We start from the raw sequence: 23,237 nt of genomic DNA, 5'->3' as shown, positions 1-23,237 counted from the left end.
AAAAAATAAAATCATGTGGATGCACAAGTTTGTAATCTTTCGCATTCATTTTTCACAGACTTCTGGGCATTCACTCAGTCTAATATATGAGAATTCCCTGAAGAAATGCCACTAGCATTAGCAATGAGAGTTGCACAGGGAAAAAAACCCCACAAAACAAAACCAATAAACCCATTATATACTGCCTTGAGGATATGCTGTTTCTAGTTCAGAGGGCAGAGGATGTGTTTCGAGACTTCTGTTAGTTCACTAACCATGGAGCTATTTATAGTAAATCAGGCTGGTAGAACTTCAAGGGGAAAAAAATATGCATAACCTTTAAACTGTATAAATGGAGCATTGGTCCAGTCATTCACAGCTGTTCAGTTGACAAAGAAAATACCCATCAGTATAATAGAAGCCTTGGATTATTTGTCTCGGTTTCAACAACTAAGCATATTGATTATTTTTAGTGTTCACAGTCACTTACAACATCCTGTAACATTCCGCGTTACTCATAAATTCCAAGACCAACTGTCAAAATGATTCATGAGGGCTCTCTAGATTTAAACCACAGTTCTTCAATATAATGGCACATGAGTGACCGTGTGTAACTAGCAAACCTGTATTCATTACATATGTAGATTCCCCATATAACATGATTAAGCTACATAGTCTTTACACACAAAGTCACAGTAATGCTTTTATTTCTTGAGTTTTAAACAATTCGGTAGTTCCTTAACTTTGTCATAAGCACACTGTATTGTTAAAAGGCACGGTACTATCCCACTTGCTTTCCTATTTCACAGATGTGATTGCACACCTGGATATGTAGGTGAGCACTGTGATATTGACTTTGATGACTGCCAGGACAACAAATGTAAAAATGGAGCACAGTGTACTGATGCAGTTAATGGATATACATGTATTTGCCCAGAAGGATACAGGTGAGAAAGATCTGAAGACAGTACAAACATGTATGTCTTATGTCAAAGTTGCTTTCTTTTGGAAATGCTAATTTTTTCTGTTTGTTTTTAGTGGCTTGTTTTGTGAGTTTTCACCACCAATGGTTTTACCTCGCACCAGCCCTTGTGATAATTATGAATGTCAAAATGGAGCCCAATGTATCATAAAAGAGAGTGAACCAATCTGTCAGTGTTTATCAGGCTACCAGGGTGAGAAATGTGAAAAGCTGATCAGTATAAACTTTGTCAACAAAGAATCCTATCTACAAATCCCTTCAGCTAAGATACGACCCCAAACCAATATCACTCTACAGGTAAGATTGCTTGTGTTGCAGATTCTGATCTGGAAAAGACTGTAAATGACTTTTCATGGTGTGGAAAATTAGCCAAAGTTGTCATTGGGTCACTTAAAGAGCTTTTCACAGTTTGAGCTAAAAATCTAGTAGAGTCATTGGAATAACTCTGTATTCATATTGAAGTAGATGGGTTTATTGATAGGAAGAGAAAGAATTTTGTCAAGCTGTCCTTCAAGGAAGAAGTAATAGACTATGGCAGTAAATTCAGAGATTCACTTAATACAGCATTTTGATTTAATATTTACTTTTAGTTCTTTCTAAGTGTTTCTTTCTTTTAACTAGATTGCCACAGATGAAGACAGTGGGATCCTGCTCTACAAAGGCGATAAAGATCATATAGCGGTAGAACTGTACCGGGGTAGAGTGAGGGTCAGTTATGACACGGGGTCTTATCCAGCTTCTGCTATTTACAGGTGAACTCAGATGAAATAAATTTCTAATTGAAACAAAACATGTATTAATTCCTTATATCAATGTCATTTTTTAATAGATGGTTAAAAGAAATATATGTAAATGAATGTATTACCAGACATTTAAAACCTATTGCCAAAGACATGATTTGGCTTGGAAAATAACTCCAATGCAGGTATGTCAGAAAGATAATGTATATTTGATCCATTAAAACTGAGTAAGAGTTAGCTTTCAGCTGAATATTTATACATTCGTTTAAAGCTCACATCTGGAAGTGGAGTTTTTTTCCATGATGTTACTGCCAAATAATTTCCTAGTGTGCAGGGTAAATTGCAGAACTATACTGCATAAGCAGAAATGAAATTGAAGTTTCTCTTCTCTTCTGTGTTAGGCAGTTATATAATGTGGGACTTTTCCCTGGGAAGTGAAGAGAAAGCTAAAAACTTGATTCTGAAAAAAAGGCATTACCCTTGAAAAAGAAATGGGTTTTGCTTCAAAGTCATTATGAGACAGAATCCACATCTGCTTCTGCAGCATAATTTTTCAGGGGTTTTTTTAAGTCAAATTTCTCTGATTCTCTGAAAAATTATCACCTGAATTTCCAGGGAGGTTTTACATGACTTCTCAAGAATTTGCAGACAGACGTTGCAAGAGTGAGCAAAAAGACAGCAGGCATCACTTCTTGGCCTTGATTGCCCTAATGTTGCTAGAAATACATTCAGAAGTAAAGGGGAAGTGTTACATGAGTTTTTCTTGAATCTTCTTTTTGCTGTATTTACACCTTTTGTGTTGTAAAATTATATCTAGCATGTATTTACTTGCTGGAGTTTGTAGCAGCTGACATTTTTCTACATTCTATTAGGGACGTTTCATTGAAAGTAAATGATTTTTAGAAATTATTGCACTCAAATGGCGATATAAAATCAAAAGCTTAAGTTTATGTAGCAGGGAAACAATGCTAAACTTTGTTAGGTAATAACACCAAGAGAACTGTGGTTTTAGTAAATTGGTAAAAGCATTCCACAGGGAAAAAAAAATCGTTCCTGTAAAATACAATATAAAGTTGTTTTGTAAAAACATAGCCTTTTACAATGAGCATCTTAAGGTTGCTTGTATTTTCTGATGTGATACGTATTTCCTAAAATACTTATACAATTCCATGAAACGGTTTAACATGTGGAAATAGTATATGTATTTTAATTGTATAAATTTTCATATATTAAAAATAGGATTTGACTTTACAGGAGATTGAGGTATTTAACATGAATTTAAAATTGCATGAAACATTCACTTCTCTTAATGACTACAATTCAAAATAAGATATTTTTTTTTCTGTCATCTGGGATAGTGCTAAAGAAGAAGTTTAGATTGTTTTGTCAGGAGTTTATTTATTTTTGTTGATTTTTATTTTGATAGGTACAGCTGTCTGAGAATAGGAAGCAATAGGAATCAGGATCATATGTAATTTCAAGTTATGTTCGCTCCCATTTATTCAATCTATTGAGAATACTTCTTCCCATTCAAAACATGTATTTCCTTCTCATCAATTTACCATTTTTTCCAGTATTACTGGAATATAATATATACTGGTAATTCATACTTATCCATTTTATTTTTCTAGAAAAAGAATGGAAAACAATGCTCACACAGGTAAAATTAAAAACCATAAACACAGAAGGGATTCATAACAAAGTAATCAATTAACAAGCAGTCACAATTAGGTTAGTGTTACAGAACAATTAGCACCATATCAGCTGTTATGAAGAATATTAACTCCATCCCAGCCAGACACAGTACAAATAGGTGATGAATTATAAAACAAAACAAATTGATGTATTATATTTTATCAGAGAGATATAAAGAAGACAAAAGAGCATTGTCACAATGTTTAAGAACAATAAGGTTTAAGAATGATTTGGTAACAGGATAGACAGTTTGGAGACTCAGATGGGCAGTTGCTTACAGTGAGGACAGAAAGGAAATTTAAAATTGAGGAGTTTATCAAGACATTTACGGATTTTATTAGGGAAGTGAAGATTCCTGGATAGTATAGGAAAAAGAATAAGGCAAGTCATATTCTACTGAACAGTGATGAGATGCCTGAAACAGAGGCCAAAATAAAAAAAAAAAAAACAAAACAAAAAAACCAGCCAATAGAGAGATTCAAATAGAAGTTTTATATTATAAGTGGCAGTCAAGAAATGGTGTGTTGAAAAGGAATCAAATGGGAGCTATAAAGCCTACAGAGGTGCTTGCAGTAGCAAGAAAACAAAGTTACAAACAGATGATTTAATCATGGTAAATATAGAGAATCAACAATAACAGCAGTCTAGCTTGTGTAGCATGGATGAGAACTGCTTTACCAATGGGAACTGACTGCAGAAAGAGCCTTCATCTCAAAAGCACTCATCAGTCAATCTGAGTTACAAGATGAGATGATGGCAGTGCCAAGACCAATAAAGAAAATGAATTCATTGGAGATGGTTATTTGGGAAAAGTTGATCTACTTGGGTTTTGTTCTGTCTGGATGTCCATTTTTAAATGTTAAATGTTTTTTACACAAAAACAAAACAAAACAAAACAAACTTTTCATTCTGTAAACTAGATTTCATCATATATTTATTGGAAATATGAGAATATTTCTTCCCAAATCATTATTCTTCTGTGGAGTTCAAGAAGCTTTAAATCAGTTTTTCTTACAGCTTTTCATTAGGATCTATGCATTCAGCTCTCATTTCTCCAATGGGAAATGGGCTAGATGTAAGTGCATTGGCAGGCAATATTGCAGAGATATACCTTGTGTTTATTTTCCCTTAATGTAAACCACCCTTACTTAGGAGGGCTCCTCTTTCTTTCTGCAGTAAAATTTTACCGGTAGAACAGTTTAAACTAGAAGCTTTTAATAATCACTCTTAACAGAGACACATTCCCTTTGCACCTTATGTTTTATACATCCCTGGAATGACCTCTTGCTGTAAAATTGCATGTTCTGTGTTGTTCTCATCCTTTTAAATACTATTGTGCGGAAGGTAGTAAGATGTAAAATAGCATAAGTTTCCTTGGAACAAGAAGATTATAGTAGAGTTTCTTGCTTGCTAAAGTCAAGAAGTCATATAAGCGCTTTGATTTCTTAACACAACTTTTTTCCCAGATTCATTGAAATGAGTTAAATAAATGAATCCTGGCGCTTTTCTTATTGCTTGATCACAGCAAACAAACCTCTTAATACCTTTAATAGACCTTACTCTTTAGGGATGATGAACCCTGACCTTTCTCTTCCTCCCATGGAACCTGGCAGTCCCTCTCCTGCCCACTCCCGAAAAGTGTTTATTCTGCCAGTGTCTGCTGTGTTGTGTGTTTGCACTTTCACATAGAGCTGAGTTTATGTAAAGCGTGCATGCCGTCATGCAGATCTTTTATCCGTACTGAGCTGAGCCTGTCCACATAGTTAGAGTTGGTAATAAATAGCTAAGAAGCTATTTAATGTGTCACAGCTGTAAATGGCCATGAGAGTTCTTCTGATCTGTTCCAGGACAAAAGCCGTTATGTTAATTAAAACATCGCTAAGGATGTTATAAGGTAATTTGCTTGATTTTTGCCTTGAGATTTAGGAAGCTAATCCCTTTCAGCTATGCTGCTTTCCTAATGAGAAGAGCTAACTGACTGTATGACTGTTCAGTCCATCTCAGGCTATCATACAATTGGTTCATTTAAATAACTTTTTTCAAAGGCTTAAGCTCACTTACTTGGTGGTGCCCTGAAGCAAATAAAGGCTGTCATGGGAATGGTTTATAACGTCTGGTCTCTGGACTGCAGCTCATTGTCATAACTCCCATGCAGCCATATATTCAGCTCTTAATTCTCCAGTGGAAAATGGGCTAGAAGTAATGTAAGTACAATGATATATTCAGTCCCAGCATTGAGTAATAATATTCTTCCTTCTCTGATGTACTTAAACTGTGTTCAAGTGCAGAGTAGTTACCCTGCATGTAAACATTTGCTGTGCAGATACAGAGGCTGGTAGGCATATGCAGCCATTTCTTGTACTTGGTACATGTGTAGGCTTGTCCTTACACAACATAAGCACCGTGCTTGAAACAAGCCTTTCCTGCATGACACCCTTTGGGCATTCTCCTACTAGTGGGTTCATATTTTGTCAATAAGGAGAAGGAAATGGTATATGTGGGCAAGAAAAAAAAAATGAATACAGTATTCACTGTACTAGCCAGAAGCCAAATACACAGCAATAACCATGCCTAGCATTAGTGGAGCTGTCTGGACCAATGATGTGATTTTGTCTGGCAGAACTAAGGTTAGGTGCAGTTCCATATTCCATGAAATAGTAGATTTATATATCACTGGAGTCAACTCAGGCCTTCAGATTTGCAAAATATGTAAATTGAATACTATGCAATATGCAGGATACACATGTACATACAGAGGCACACGCACAAATAATATCTTGAAATAACATTAGAATCACAGAATGGTTTGGTTTGGAAGGGACCTTTAACGATCATCTAGTTCCAACCCCCCTGCCATGGGCAGGGACACCCTCCACTAGACCAGGTTGCCCAAAGCCCCATCCAACCTGGCCTTGAACACTTCCAGGGATGAGGCATCCACAACTTCTCTGGCAACCCATTCCAGTGTCTCACCACCCTCATATTAACGAATTTCTTTGTTACATCATCTTCTTTTACTTTAATATTCTGTCTAAATCTACACTCTTTTAGTTTGAAGTGGTTACCCCTTGTCCTATCACTCCATGCCCTTGTAAACAGTCTCTCCAGCTTTCCTGTGGGCTCCTTCAGGTACTGGAAGGCTGCTATAAGGTCTCCCTGGAGCCAACTCTTCTCCAGGCTGAACAACCCCAACTCTCTCAGCCTCTCTTCATAGGAGAGGTGCTCCAGCCCTCTGACCATTGTTGCAGAAGAACTCCCAACTTTTTTTGTTTCAGCTTCCTGCCTTGTAAATGTATTTCAACTCATGTTTAGAATATCATCTATATTTACACAGTTCATTACTTGATGAGGACAGGAATAACTTTGAATGAAAAACGGCTATTAATTTACAATATGTGTTATTAATGGAGTGTTATTGACCATGTATTATATTGTATTAGCTCTTAAGCATACATGCATGTCCTTGCTTAAAAATCTAGTTTTCAGGAGACTGCTCTCCTGGAGAAGTTCTGTTCTGAAGCTGTATTAGCTATTAAAGGGGAATAAAACCAAAGACTGTCCTAACCTGACTATCAACTGTTTAAAATTAATATTAATTTTTATTTTGCAGTGTGGAAACTATTAATGATGGAAATTTCCACATTGTGGAGCTGCTAGCTATGGATCAGATTCTGTCTTTATCTGTTGATGGAGGAAGCCCCAAGATAATTACCAATTTGTCCAAGCAATCTACTCTGAATTTTGATTCTCCGCTGTATGTAGGAGGTAAGAGGATGTTGCTTCTTCCACTGACAGTATCATAGCTAATTTACTCTGGTAACATACATTAATAAAAATATGGTAAGAGACTCATTCATTGAGATAACACCCTAAGATGAAACTTCAGCAGTTAATCTCAATACTTTCAATAATAACAAATCATCTGTCCTCAAACTGCACCTGTTGCTTTTTTAGCAGTACAGGTATTTGATGTCCACTGTACAATTCTGTAATTTTGTACTGCTATGTAGCTTTTTATTATACTGAAGAAGTGTGTTTAACATTGTTTAGCTACCTGAAGATGCATTAATGCCTACTGAGAAAGTGTAGAATGGTAGCATTCTGTTTCGATCACGTTTTACATTTTTATTTCTCTGTACTCGTATCTGCAGGAAATGATAGCAAGATATAAAGTCATGAAGTAGAATTTCTGTTTGGAGATCTTATTGCTTAGTGCTATTAGGAGTTATGATATTAGGTAAGAAGGGAACCAACTGGGCAGATGTCTTACAGTATGTGGCAGGGTTTGATTTTCGTTTTGCTTTAAAGAATTGTTTGTTTCAGTAAAACTGGTAGTAGGTGATTGTGGAAATAAACTATTTCAAATGGTTTTGATCATTTGCTGCAATTTACTCTGGAGAACTATGGATTCAAGCCCATTGTTTTAACCAGCAGTTTCTATTGAATTTCTGATGGGCCTGCGTAACCTAAGTAAAAGAGTCAGAAACTTCAACCACCACTTTGTGCCTTCTTACTGTCCTTGGTAGCATGTCTAAGTTCTTAGTGATCAGAGAGTAAATACTGCTGATCTTCTACCAGTCTTCATCTTCTACTTAGTTTAACCTTACACTCTTATAGGAGACATGTAAGGAGTCTCTGATCTGTTCTTTCTGTAAAAAGAATACCTAGTTTTCAATTTTGTCTAATTCTTAAGAACTGTTTTTGTGTCTGAGAACAAGTTTTTAGACTTGAGCATCTTGCCTCCTTGCAAAAAATGATGGTACCAGTAGTGCATTCGTGAGATGCCTAGTTTCTCTAGCAAAGATGCTATTTAGCCTCTTTCTAAGTATACAGAAAAGCTCAGGGTAGCTGCTTAGATTTATCTCTAAGGGGAAAGAAAAACAGGAAGCTGCTTTGATTCAGATAAGAATAGTCTGTTTCTCCTATAAAACCAGTATAATAAGTGCCTCCCTTACATGGGATAAGGGGTAAGTTGACTTGTCTCTGAAAATCCCCATTCTTCCCTTGAAACACTTCAGCTTTTTTGTCAAATCTTTTCAGATTTTCTTCATTGCCTCCTCCCATCTAAAATGGGAAGAAGTACAAGATAAAATTCAACATTAGTCATCACTCCCCATAGCAGCAGAGAAAAGAATTAAAATTATCAAATGTATGAGCTGTCTTTAAAATTGCTTCATATCATGAATCTTCAAAGGAGGATTGCCTTGTGGAAGCAAACCTACATTTTTTGGATGGAGAGATGGTCCTAGATTCTAATAAGACACTGTGTGCGTGCTTACTTGTATTGTCAACATCACTTTGTTATTTAATGACTGCTAAGGCCAATTTTACCACTTCTTGAAAACTGAGCTTAGTGCAGAATGATGCCCCTGTCTGTCTGACGTGGTTTAGCATGTGCCAGAACCGGGACACTGTTATAAGCACCTTTTAATGAAATGAGGCAAGACTTCCCACTATAAACATCGATTCTGTGCAGTGCTAACACTTACATGTTGATTTGTGCATGTGGTTCTCCTCCTTGCTGCTTCACCTTGCAGCTGTATCTCCATTAGAAGAATGATATTAATCTGCAACATCATTTTGAAGCATCAGAAGAAATAATTTTTGGAAATAACCTTTTACTTCAGTGGCTTGTTTCCTAAGAGCAGGAGTCTTTTTCATCCTAGTGTATATTCTTTGGAGAGGCCTTGTGTTCTTTCTATTTCTATTTCTATTCTTCACGTTCACCTCCAAGCAGACAATTATTTCTAAAATGTTGGTCCAAAACGGAATGAAAACCATTATTAGAAGCACATTATTACAAAATAAAACAAAAAAACCCAGTAGATTGATATTCAGCTCTTAAACTTTTCTGTTCTTTATCTATGTTTATCTATTTATGATCTTTAAAAATCTTGAGACAGTTAACTTTCACTCTTGCATCTTTATATTACCCATCTTTTTGAGATTCATTCAATTTTTTCTTATCCAACTGTATCTAGAATTTTTAGAGAATTCAATCACACATTTCCATCAGTTAAGAAGTCAAATTCTCACTAGGATTTTATGCAGTATTTTTATCTTTGCCAAAGTCTTAGTTTGACACCTATATCATCATGTAGCTTACACTTACTCTTATCACCTTCCTGTTAAAATGGCATTTCTGGTAAGCATCACCTCAGCTGGCAGGATGAAATTCAGACTTGACAGCAAGCCCTTGTATGTTTTTTTCCTCTCTCTCCCTCCACCCTCCCTGGCCCCCCCCCTTTTTTTTTTTTAGAAAGTTATTCTTGGGTCACAATATTTGGGTTGGTTTGAAGGGGTAGTTGAACTTTATTTTTACAGAAAGTGGGCTAATGAATTTATACTCTCTTTTTTTGACATTTTTCGAACTGTGTGGCTCTCTTGTGTGGTCAGAAAAACACACACTAGAAATTTTTCAGTCTTTCTATAACAGATTTCAGTAAATCATATTGAAAGCCCACGGCTTTTTGTAAGAAGTCTTAAGGGACAATCTGTTTCTGCTCAAAAACTCTTCAAAGGGGTCACAGACTTCACTGATACTTCACATTCTTCTCTCAGGAATTAGAACATATTTTACTAGTTGAGAGTGGCACCTTGTTTCATGGCAGTCCCTATTTCTGAGGCAGGTAGGGCATCAGCTGCTTTACATTTGTGCCTGATCTGTTCTAGCAGCTTCTGAATGAGATACTCGTTTTGACAGTGTTATTGTATGACTGTTATTTAATAGGGGTCTTACCATTTGCCTCCTTGAACAATAACTTGGTAATTTACCTGTAGTCAGGTTCAGTGACCAAAAGCTTAAAGGGAGATGGGAACTACGTTCTTACCTTTTGGAAAATAGAGCTGAAATATTTGTCTGCACTGTTTCTATGGCAGTTCTTTCCTAACTGATAAAGAACTTTTATCTAAAAATTACCTAGGAAATATTGCTAAAGAATATGAGCAGCTTTTATACACACTTTGGCCTTCTAACACTTGTTAACTTGCTAGAAGAAGCAAAAAGTGTATAGGCTAAAAGCTTGTGTATATGCTTGCATTGTGTTTCCAAATGTCTTCCATATTAGAGATCATAGACAAAAAATTCTCTGTATCACATATGATATACCTCATAGTATCTGGTGTGATACATGCTTATACGGTTCCCAGAAATCATATCTAAATTTCCTGACACTTACAAGTATAACATCTAGTTTAGCATTGCATTGGTATACTTAGTTTTATGCAGCTTTTATTTTTACAATAGATAAATTCAGTGCATCTATTCTGCTATTAGATACCTCAGGCCATATGGCTAAACATTTGCTGAGTGTTGCTTTCCAAGGAGATATCAGGGTGAAGAGGCCTTGATGACATTGCCTTGTCCCAAGAATTTGAGAATATGGCAAATAGTTTTGAGGAAATGGAAACTAGTGATTGTTTGCAGTCCGAGTCCTTTAATGTAATAGTCCCAATCCTATTTTACTTAACTGATAAGATCAAAGACGATTAGACTCGTCAGTAGTATGGATGCAATATTGTTTATTTCTATAATCACTGAAGCTTACCACAAATTAAGTTATAATAACCTCTAAATGAAAGGCAGGTCTACTTCATTAGGTTGTGTAGCACTTCTGCATTACTCTTAACTGTTCAGAGTAACTATATAAAACCATGAGAAGTATCAGTTTACATGGTTAAGGAGCAACTATGCAGAACATTACCTCTTTCGGTGGTTGTTATCTTACTAAGTACCAGAATGAAAATTGTTAATTTTGCCTATGAATAAACCTGTGCAGTTAATAAGCACATTTATTTTCAGATAAACAGATCCTTTTCTAATGCTCAGTAGAGTTTTATTTCCTTTCCTTATTCGACTCAGGAGGTATTTAGGCATTTGTGTATTAGTTATTTGAATGTAATATCTTAAGGACTAACTAATATAGGCCAATATGTTGGCAATAAGTGTAAAAAAAAAAAAGTGGAAGAAACTTCATAGAAACTTCAACTACAAGGAAAGAATGTTTAACAGAAATGTTCCTTCTGAATTAGTCTTAAATGATTAACTGATCACAACAGGATAACTGCATTGCATACATCTCCTGCTCCAATTACACCTGTAACAATTATAGACTACAACAGAGGAATTACTCTGAAAATGGTCAACATCAAGAGCATTTGTACCATCTAGAAATATCTATACATAAGTATTTTGATGATCATTTATTGTTATTATTCACTATCTTTGTTTAAAACTGTAATGGCAAACTATGAGTGCCTTTTGTATTAATCTGTTTTTGAGACATACTGAACAAAAATATTTTTGAAAGTAATGGAACTTCCTCCTGTTGAGCTTTTCCTTCCAAGAAATTTCACTAGCAAAATTTCACATCTGAAATGCATATGCCAGGTCCAAATTGATGACCTGGTCCTACTAAATTCTTCTGGATTTGAGTATCATAGCAGCTTACAAAAAATCATATATCAACTGCTAAATTTCAAGAACTTTTGGTTTTCCAAGATTCAGAAACTATACACTATCCTGGTCTTAAATGCCTGGTCAAAACCAGGCATGTATCTGAACCTTTTCACAGTTGTGACCTTCCTGTAGGAAGTTCTATATATATCTCTTTAGTTGGACCCAGAGACTTACGGGTCTGGAGCTGGTTGACATGTATGCTTGACAACCAGGACAATTTCCAAATACTAGATCATTGCTCATGTTGTAGACTGAATATCCAAGAATAATTAATTAGGAAGAAATATTTCTTTTAAAATGTTTAAAAAATAGGGGAAATGGTATAGAAAGTGGTACCAGAGATTACGTTGATTATTTGCTATTATTCATTTCCTAGGCATGCCTGTGAAAAATAACATAGCAGCTTTACGCCAGTCTCCGGGACAGAACGGCACCAGCTTCCATGGTTGCATCCGTAATCTGTATATCAACAGCGAGCTCCAGGACTTCAGAAATGTGCCACTGCAAGTGGGAATTCTGCCAGGTTGCGAGCCTTGTCATAAGAAAGTTTGTGTGCATGGAACATGCCATGCTACCAGCCAGTCAGGCTTTTCCTGTGAGTGCGAAGGAGGATGGACTGGACCCCTCTGTGATCAACAAACTAATGACCCATGTCTTGGAAATAAGTATGTCCTTCCTCAAGACAGAACAGTAGTATAATATGCATATAAGTCTCCTGTTATGTGCATTTTTTTCATACAAGTTCACACTTTTTGTCAGTAAGAAATAAAATATCCTGGGCATGTAAAAGTCAAAACAGCGTCCAGGTTATAGTATATTCTTTTCATAAACTTAATGCAGAAATTCCCCAGTTTAGGGGAGCAGATACACACATCTCATTGAAGTTCTGCCTAAAGCCTGGGATATGCTCTTACTTCTGTATGGGCTGCTTCTGTAATGAGTTACACTGATGCAAGTGTTGGTAGACACTTGGTACAAAAATCATTTAATCATTGCAAATGGAAAAAATATTTGCTTGCTTATTTCTGATTGTATAGAATGAGAAATAATTATAATTATCATCATCATCATCTAATGTGTTTCAAAAACTTGATACAACAGATACATCTAATATTTTTGCATTTTCACAGTACCCCAGGTTTTAGCAGGAAAATAGATTTCTACCTTTATGGTAAACTTCTGTGTAAGTCTGTATGTGCTAATTCTTTTTGCTGATTTGACATTTTAGGTTGGACATTTTATATAGGTTTATAGAGAGGGTTATCTATATATGTGTGTAGAGAGAGAGTGAAAGATATGTATATATGTGTATATGAGAGTATTGATATTTATGCATATTCATCTTTTAAATTTACTATAGATACAGATTTAATTTTTTGGCTCATGGTCTCCCAGCACAAGAAGATCAGAAACTTCAGAAGTTCAAAGTTCTTCAGGATCTATTAGTCATGGGCAACAAGATGTCATTCTGTTTGCTCTTGTTCTTACTACAGTTTGGCAAACAGGTTTTGGTTTTTGTTTTTTTTTTTTTTTTTTTAAAGTAAGCCTGCTTGGATCTTCTGCTGCTGCTTTTTCAGTGTTCTGGCCTATATAACTTTTGACTTTTGAGGACAAGTGGCCTGACTTTGCTAAGAGATTCTAATAAGATGATTTTCAACTCGCATATAAAATCATGTTTAAGTGATCTTTTCACATAGTGTGTGTGGAGAATCTGACTCTTTAAAGCTTTATAAACCAGTTAGCATGCTTTACAATGCAGTTAGCATTGTTTACATTGGTTATGGACTCTTTCAGTACTATTAAGTTTTGAACTCTTCCCAAAGCCATAGCAGTGAATTTTTGAGGCATATCATTATAGCACTTCATTGTTTATGGGTCTTTTTCTTACCCTGTTCTCTTTCACAGTAACTTAAGAGATAAAGCAAAGAAGTCACAGCAGGTTAAAAAATATAAAATACGATGTATGAAAAAATACAAATGTGATGAACTTGTGGATGCCCCATCCCTGGAAGTGTTCAAGGCCAGGTTGGATGGAGCTTTGGGCAACCTGGTCTAGTGGAGGGTGTCCCTGCCCATGGCAGGGGGGTTGGAACTAGATGATCTTTGAGGTCCCTTCCAACCCAAACCATTCTAGGATTCTATGATGTCTATCACATCTATTTTATACTTTAGGAGTCAAAAATAACATGGAACTGTAACCATCAATTTCTACAATGAGAAAACCCAAAGGGTTTCTTTGAACTGTCCTTGAAAAATTATATTCTGTATAGTTTCTTATAACTATACACATCATCACCCAGACTGAGTGCTTTCTGCAGTAAATTACAAAACTTGGCAAGTATCAGATACAGGCAGTATCAAAGATAGAGTTAAGTATTTTGTTAGCTCTTGAAAGTATTGGTTTTGTTTCAGCTGTGAACTTCTAGGAGAGAAAACCAAACCAAAATTGTTTATTTGGAGTGAAAGAGGGTTTTGTTGTTTAGTTTCTAGGGAATTTGATTCTGTATTTCTTGATTCATCTCTTAATCTTGTCTATTGAATAGGTGCATTTTGTCCATCTACTACAGTATAACATTCCACTTTATCTGAGAAACAGACTTATCACTGTGATCTCTGTTTTGAAAATGTAGTGGAACTTTTAGAGATCCATGTACACCATGAAGAGGCTAGGTGCTTGACTTAGGAACACAGTGACCAAAGTTTGCTCTATAGTCAGTAAAGGAATAAACAGGTTTCTAAAGAGCGAATTAGACCTCAGGTGGTCTAATCACCCTCTGGATAAGCTCATCTCTCACCATGACTGTGTGGGGAGCTTATGGCAATTATACATCTAACTTGAGTGCCTGACATAGGTACCTAAAATTAGATCAGATGAAACTGTGCCTGAGAGTTTGCACTTTGCTTGATGTTCCTTTCAGTACCGTCTGAAGATGAAATTTAGGGCTTCAAAGAACAGGTGGAAGCAAAAGTATGAAAGTTGGCCTTAGCTAAGATTTAATCATCTTCTCAGTCAAGCAGAACTTTACCAAAGATCATGACACAGATTGCTTTTACATCTAAAACAGCCTGTATAGAATATGACATGATGTCAGTGTCACCTGAGTAACTTCGTAGACCAGATGTCCTAAAAGTGGTTGTTTTGTAAATGGTGAACAGATCAAATGCTAAAGACAATGAAAACTAAACAAAAGCTATCTGCCTTGTGATACTGTCTAAGCTTTCAATTTTGAGTTGCTTGATCTAACAGTCTTGGAATATCAGATTTCAACCACCGGAACAATTTGGAATTTTTTAGGGAACATAATTGCCTCAAAAGTACAGACTCTTGCATAATAGGGAAGTTGGAGGTGCTTAAGCTATTAGTTATGTTTTATAGTTGCAGTGTTTAATCCCAAACTGGATATGTGGATGTAGGCAATGTGTTGTGCCTTCCATTTGAATATCCTGTGATGACACTGACTACCCATACTTTTTCCTCCTAGTTACACCATGCTAAAGCACTTGCACAGAATTAAGGGTACAGATAGAGAGTTGTAATGTTGATTTCATTGATGAGTAAAACGTGTTGATGTTTATAAACTGAAACAGGTTTAAATAGTTAATGCAAGTTTGTCAAAGTTAAAAAGTGTTGTGCATTCTTTTCAATTTTACCAAATTTCTTACTGTACTGAAGGAGTAGAGCACAAAGCAAAAAGTTTCCAGAAATACGGATTGTTATCTAAAAATTTTAAAATGAGACATTGTTCTTAACAGAACTCTTCTTTTACTATGAAATGCAATTTTATATGAATTTTACCATCTTCAAATTTAAAAAAAGGATTTTATTTTAGATTGAAGGGGATTCTTTTTTATCTAAAGCTTTTTATTTATTTATTTAGTTAGTTAGTTAGTTAGTTAGTTGGCTGCCACAACCTGCTAAGGAGGCTGTGTGCTCAGCGATCTTACAATACAGAGAGGAGAAACATTAGGGAGGGTGACTGTGACCATAAACGACAGGATTGCATTCCTCCCTACAGAGGAATCTTCACTGCGGTCTCCCTAGGAAACACTGTGTCGATAGAAAACTTCTGTATCAAGACAACAGTTAAAGAAAATAGCGTTATTTCTAGGAAGAAAGTTATTGACCCTGTGCCACCAAATGAACAAAGGGAAGTGATTTTATTCCAAGTCATTGGTGATGTTTTCAGAAGATGAATTCACACCTAGGAACAGGTAACTAAACGTCCTCCTCTTGGGAAACACCACCTCTCTCTCAAGAGAAGTAAGACCAGCTATGTGTTTCCATACTGTACATCAGAACTTAGCAGATGCAGCTTAACGCGCAGCCTTTTTTGTTTAACAACAAGATTTGAGCCTGCTACAAATGTTTACCAAAGCTCAGCTGAGAGACTAGCTAGTTTAATCACTTGCGTGAGACTTGATAATATGCAACCTCATCTAGTATGAGTTTCTGCATGAGTATTAGATGAGTGCTGCTGGCTTTCAGTGGAGTGAAGAATCTCCTCGCACATTATATGGCCACGCTACTGGCAGTTGGCAGTGCAGACTACTGTATTTGATGGGGAGCATGTGTTCAGCTTTGAAGCTCCCATTGCTGGGTCAGAGAAGTTTCAGTTAGGAAGTGCCTGACCTGTCTTTGTGCTGGGAGCCCCATACTTCATAAGTGACAATACGTGGGGTTTTTAAATGATACAAGAACCAAAAATTCAGGTGAGTATCCTTTTTCTGTACTTCATTCTAGTGGATTATATTTGGGCTTGATTTTGCTGTGTTCATCTCAAAAGCATGCTGAAAATTTAGGTAGACAGGAAATGTTGGTTTTAAGAACTGTGGCCTGTAAAAGTCTTCCATAACACATCTACAGCGGCTGTTTTCTGGTGACACAAGAGTTCTGTACTGCAGCTTGTGTAGTGTAAACCTGCATACCAATTATAAACCACTTCACTGCATCTCACTGAAAAAATCCATTAGAAACAAAAGCAATTTCTTCTGAGTACAGTCCAAAGTATTTGTAGTTAATGTTGCTTAGCCTGAACTTTGATGAATAATTTATTTTTATTCTCTTGGGCTTGTTTCCCCTGTAGATGTGTGCATGGTACCTGCTTGCCGATCAATGCGTTTTCATACAGTTGTAAATGCCTGCAGGGACATGGGGGAGTCCTCTGTGATGAAGAGGAAATGCTGTTTAACCCCTGCCAATCCGTCAGGTGTAAACATGGCAAATGCAGGCTTTCAGGACTTGGAAAACCATATTGCGAATGCAGCAGCGGATACACGGGGGACAGCTGTGATAAAGGTAAAAAAAAAAATTTAAAATCATGTTGTTCGTCTTGGAAATGAGCTTTTTTATTAAAACATGAACAGCCAAAAACATTACCCACTTTTTTTTCCCACAACACACACATTTGTTGCTTTTTTTTTTTACCATAAGAATTTATCTCAATGAGAGAAAAATCAAACTTTTCCCATGAATTTGTTTACATTTTGAGGATTTTTTCATCAAATGTTTTGCTGTGAAAACATTTCTCTTTTTTGCCTTTATTCAGAAACACATTTTTACTATATTTAACTACTACCTTTTACCTGCTGTATCTTTCTGTATTTATTGTTTCTCTGCCTTCTGCAACTGAGAAGCCAAATCCAATGATTCTGCTCCTAGTTTTATCACAAACTCTACTTTTGACCTCTCAGCTTCAACTGATTTATCACAGCGAATTATGCAGGTGAGATGGATGAAAACAGGATGACTTTTCCCCCTACCTTTTTCTTTTTCCTTTGTCTATCAAAGCTCTCCCTCTCCCTCTCTTTCCCGTACCCCAGATGGCATTTATTTTGTATTGTACATAGATGTGAGTAGAATAGAAGAATATGGTTGTAGAACCTTGAACAGATGTCTCATTTTTAGCTAGTTTTATACCTCAGTAATTTATGAAGTTAGTGGAATGTAACTTGTATTAAATAACAGTTTGAATAATATTAAACTCCAGGTCTAATAAATTAAATTGCATGCTCTCTGAAACATTTCCCTATGGTAAATAGAACCAGCTGCAAGCAATGTAGGAACAGAAGATGTGTATTTTTATAAAAGAGGAAAAGATTTAAGCTTCCAATTTTCTTGTCATTGTAATAGCTTTGTATTTATGGTTTACATATACATAATATAAACTTTACTGAAAATAGGAGGGATAGGAAATAAAACTCAGCATTAATCAAATTACGTTTGGTAGAACCACTAGTTTCCAATATACAGTCTGAGTCAAACTTTAAAATATCAATCCGAACTGCAGTTAGAAACACAGCATCTTCCTTAGCAATGTCAGCCGTTATTTGACCTGCGTCTCAAAAGCGTATCTCTTATTGTAAATGTTGTTTTCTACAGAAATCTCTTGTCGAGGGGAACGAATCCGAGATTACTACCAAAAGCAGCAAGGGTATGCTGCGTGTCAGACGACCAAGAAGGTATCGAGACTAGAATGTAAAGGAGGATGTTCAACTGGGCAGTGCTGTGGACCACTGAGGAGCAAGAGGCGGAAATACTCTTTTGAATGCACTGACGGGTCGTCATTTGTGGATGAGGTTGAAAAAGTGGTGAAGTGTGGCTGTACAAATTGTCCCTCCTAAGTGTCCCTGTCACACTTGTCTTTTGAAAATGTTGTATACTTATTGACCGTGTCGGACTAATTAATGCTTCATAGTGGAAATATTTGAAATATATTGTAAAATACAGAACAGACTTATTTTTATTATGAGAATAAAGACTTTTTCTTCATTTGAAAAAAAAAGATTCAAGTGCTTGAACTGAGACTTCTCATAACCAAGAGGAGCTTTGAAGAAAAAAAAAAAAAAGACCTGGTAACATTGCAACAGAGATGGGAAACTTTAACTGCTTTTAACATGGATTCTTCTTTATAACATGCTGAAGATACACTGACACTATACACACGTGACTTTCAACTTAACAGCTCAGAGATGAAATATTGGCCAGAACATGAGGCTGTTTTTTTCACTTTTGTATCAGTATATTTTACTGTCTTGGCAGACCATAGCAATCACTTACCTATGGATGAGGAAGCATTACAAGTGAAAAGAATCAGATTATACAGAAATAACAATTGTGTGAAATAATACATTTTATCTTTTGGAATTATTAATCATCTTGAGAAGATGGGGTCCCATTTAATGGATGGGCAATGGGAGATATGAGAATATACTATAATCCTGACATCTCCTGATGATGTATACTTTTATGTCAGCATGTTAGCAAAAGAAGCATAAAAAAGTGTTTATCTGCCCTTTTCCAGTATTAATTTTTTGTAATATAAATGTTTTGGGGATGATAAAAATAGATTATTGATGGATAAATTAGTAATAATATGGATTTCTGTTTCTATGAGGTCTAAACAACTCTATACAGTATTCGGTTTCATTGAGAAATATTTATTGTATCAAAGTACATTGTACTTAACCCTTTTAGGCCATCCCTTTTACTGTTTTTCAATGCTTTAATATATATTAATTTATATTTGTCCCAGTATTTTTGTAATTTTTTTTATTTTTTTTTAAAGGACTTAAAAATCAGGATTTTTTGCAATAGAACTAACGTAGCATGTCGTCTTGGGGTAAATGTTTTCGGTCTGTTTTTTCCTCCCCTTCCCCTCCCCTTTTTCTTTTCCATAGAATCTGACCACTTGGTGTCACTGAATCTGAAAGTGATGACAATCTGCAGTTTTCACATGCAGCAGATATTCAGGACACCTTCCAAGAACCTGTAATGTATGACAGAAAATGTCTTTACACTAGGTGGCAATTGTAGAGAAGTTAATTTTCCTTATATACAGTACTTACAGAAAATAAGATGGCGTGTAGAAAATGACATTAGAAGGTAGATCTTTATAAATTAATATTCCCGTGGAGCTCTTTACCTTTTTTATAAAAAAAGAAAAAAAGGCTGTGCTATCAAGAACTGTGACTTTCCCCAAATAATAAAACTACTTTACTGCCCTAATGTTCCCCACGTTAACATGTTGCTGCTAAATTATAATGTAGAATTGGTAATCAATAGTGGGTTGTGTTCTTCTTTCAGTAAAACCCAGGGTACCCTGTAAAAATGCAGATGTTTTTCAATTTTATTTTATTATTTTTTTTACAAAAAAAAGTTAGATGTACATGTGTAATGATGCAGTGTGCTTTGTCTTATTTGGACTGATATCAGTAATGCTACTGATGTTTGTAAATTAAACAGATATTTACTTCATTAACAGCTTTTATTTGTATTCTTCTGAGAAGTTTAAATTGTCTAACAGCCTTTAATTAAACATCTGTAGTTGCAAAGAATATTTGGTAAAAAAACAGAATAAAACTCGACCCTAGATCTAGTGTATTCATTGCTGAAAATCTGCAGAAGGAATTAACTTGGGATTATTACACCTACGGGCAGTGACATCTGAAAATGTCGGTTCATTATGAACACAGCTGAACTCATACCAAAATTAACAAAAGACTTATAAATAAAGTACACTGCATGAAGAGGCAAATTGAGTCTATCCTAATATTTTAATGGTTATACAAATGGCAATTTGACAGTTGTTTTAGCAAGTAATTAGAGTCTTCAGAGGGATTCATTTTCACTAATCTTGGACTAAGTACTTTAAGCAGTTGGATGGGATGATACTTATCCAGGTTTCTCTTCTGCAATATAATTTTTACAGACACTTCTGTATTTATTTTACTTACGCTACTTTAGAATTTCTCTAAATATTCAATGAAACAACTTTTGGCACAGGGCCTTCTTTGCAGTTTTTGTGACTTCTAAATAATCTTCTGTAAAAAGGGGTAGTTTTGCAGAAAAAGAAGCCATTTTTGCATAACAGTACTTCTATAGCCTTCTTGGATAAACAGCATTATTTTTCTGTGTATGATCAAAATCCCTGTACCAAGTATGTGGAGTTGGACCGCTTTCTGTGCTCACACTGACAGAGAAAGAGGAACTTTGCAATGGTATTCAAGCAACGCTACCAGCTACTGCTGATCCTGAGGGACTTCTTGCGGTGTCTAAGCAGAACCAAGCTAAAACTTAAGAATTAAGGAGAAAAACAAACAAACAAACAAAAACCCTAAAAACCCCCACCAACTTTGGCACCTACATCGAACAGTGACTCAGCTCACCTAAGCAGCCCTGTGTTCTCGCTCCCCGCAACAGTGCTCAAGCATTGACAAGGCGTGCGACCGTGTGTGACGAGAGGCAACTTCCTCAGCGGGATGGGTCACCCTGACACCTTTCTCGTGCCCAAATCAAGGTTCCTGTAATAATGCTTTAACCTCGTACCTGTACTCCCCAAAAGGGAGATGGGGGGGCTGAGGGAACCGTAGCTTCAGGCATAGTTAACACGGTGGAGAATTCAGTTTGGTGCAGAACACTCCGGACACGTAGGTCTTCATTCGAAAACTTAAATTACGCAGCTTTTAACACAGTGCTCGAGGATTAGGTTTCTCTCCTGGGGTCTGCTGCCTGCTATAGGAATCGTTCTCGTACAGGCTGCTGTTAATGTAGTGAATATAATGCATAAACAGCACTGGGTCTGAAGGATGCGGCTCAGTACAGTGACCAAGTTCCTCACTTTGAGTTAACACTGCATACAATTCAAATTCTTTTTTCATTAGAAACCAAGAAAACTGAAACTTGCAGATTCCATCATTTTCTGCCAGTATTCTTAAAAGTTATAAAAGAGAAAGTGCATGAATACTGCTTAATTTGTACTGGCTCATGCACAGCTCCTACTGTCATCTCACAGATGATAAAAATGTGAAAGCATGGAAAAAAAAGACCATTCTTCTCGAAACAGTTACAAAAGTCATGTTTTTTTGTTAACGTTGAAAGTCAAGCCAGATGAGGAACTATCATGTACAGAAACAGATTCTGCGGCCTACGTTAAAGTTTCTGGGGAAGATGGATATGTGAGTGACAGAAATATTGATTTAAGCAAACCAATGGTGGGCTTTGAATAAACTTTGAGAGATACAGTTTATTTTCTAAGGTCTATTGTAATAACAATTTTGTCCTGTATTCAGAATACTTTTTATTGCCATGTGGGCTCATACCATGCGCCTTGGTATTAGAAGAATCATTGTAATACGATGATGCTCTGTGTAGATGCCACAGTCAATATGATATTCATACGTTATGAAGGCATTTGCCTGGGAAGACCAGAATGCAGAGGTTTTGCAGATGACGACAAATCTGGCAAACTTGGTGATCCACGGTGTGCTTGCGGGGATAGTAGCAAGGCAATAAAGTAGATGTCACCATGTTCATTTTGATGAGTGATGATTAAGAGATGAGGGGGAGAGTGGTACATTTTGGAAAGGAGCATGCTGTTAAGAAGAAAATGCCCAGAAGTTCTGGAAAAGTGTCAAGAATGTTGGAGGCTGTTTGCATTGAAACTATTTTGGGAGCTTTATCTGTTATTGCTTGAAACTTACATATTTCAAAAAAAAAACCACCAAACCTCTTTACAGTTCTGAAAAATGCGCACTTGATCTTTCTATCTTGAGTGAGTGAGCTCCATTGTTTGAGGAAAAGTTTATCTTTTTGAAGCAATTCAAAATCCCATCTTTTCTCCTCCCTTCGAAGCGAGTGTTATTCTGGCAGTAGCTGATTAGGCATGCGAGTGTCTGTGCTTCAGCTATCCCACCTTACAGACGAGAGCCTGGCACATAATTTCAGTTCCCATAAAGTGCAATTCCCCAGCTGAGCCATTCAGGATTCTTGGCTTTTAGAAGAAATATTTATACACTGAGCTGGTATCTCCAATCTATTTAAGATTCCTGGAGTGGAAATCAGAAAATCGTTGGTAGTTGTGACTATGTAGGGGCTGTCAGGAGTAAAGTAAAACTGAAGTGTTTGCCTGCATGCCTGGAGAGCCTGGCTCATCCTGGAGAGCCTACTGTTTTACTGTGTTCTTTCTGTATTGTGTTCCTGGGAGAGCGGGAAGTCGTGCTCATCCTTTCAGAAACATCTGAGAGCAGAGGGATTTTGTGTCCTTTTGCAAATAAATTGTCTAGGCTGGAAATCGTAGGCCTCGTTGGCCCTCAGCCAGGTTAAATTGTACATGTATACCTTAACGTGAACCATCATCTTGGACACCAACAGCTCCTGATGTTAAAAAAGTGAATAAATCTTGCTCTGAGTTTAATAAAACACAGATGGGAAAAGCAAACCAAACAGAGAGTTAACAGCTCTATTCACTAGTCTCCTGGGCTCCGTGTGATTAAATCAAGAGTTGGAGGGTATGTTCCTGCTGCTGCTGTTCTGGCCAGTGTCCGTAGGGGTGATGGCCAGCAAAGGAGAAGTATTCTGTCAGTGCTGCATGTCATTTGTCAAGCT

At 36.4% G+C, this 23,237-nt stretch overlaps 1 protein-coding gene across 2 annotated transcripts in view; it reads left to right on the top strand.

Annotated features, from left to right (window-relative positions):
- SLIT2 (slit guidance ligand 2) overlaps positions 1-20,114 on the top strand; it is a 268,071-nt gene extending 247,957 nt beyond the window's left edge. For both annotated transcript variants that reach the window (XM_075752405.1, XM_075752404.1), the window contains 7 exons: positions 789-926; positions 1,018-1,258; positions 1,583-1,713; positions 7,007-7,161; positions 12,231-12,519; positions 16,939-17,150; positions 18,234-20,114. In XM_075752405.1, coding sequence (XP_075608520.1) covers positions 789-926; positions 1,018-1,258; positions 1,583-1,713; positions 7,007-7,161; positions 12,231-12,519; positions 16,939-17,150; positions 18,234-18,475 — 1,408 coding nt within the window. In that variant the 3' untranslated portion in view covers positions 18,476-20,114. The remainder of the gene's footprint in view (positions 1-788; positions 927-1,017; positions 1,259-1,582; positions 1,714-7,006; positions 7,162-12,230; positions 12,520-16,938; positions 17,151-18,233) is intronic.
- The last annotated feature ends 3,123 nt before the right edge of the window (positions 20,115-23,237 follow it).

The sequence above is a fragment of the Balearica regulorum genome, chromosome 4, assembly GCF_011004875.1.
Source record: "Balearica regulorum gibbericeps isolate bBalReg1 chromosome 4, bBalReg1.pri, whole genome shotgun sequence".
Taxonomy (NCBI): Eukaryota; Metazoa; Chordata; class Aves; order Gruiformes; family Gruidae; genus Balearica; species Balearica regulorum.
The sequence above is the reverse complement of the archived record's forward strand: the minus strand, read 5'-3'. Positions and strand labels throughout refer to the sequence as shown.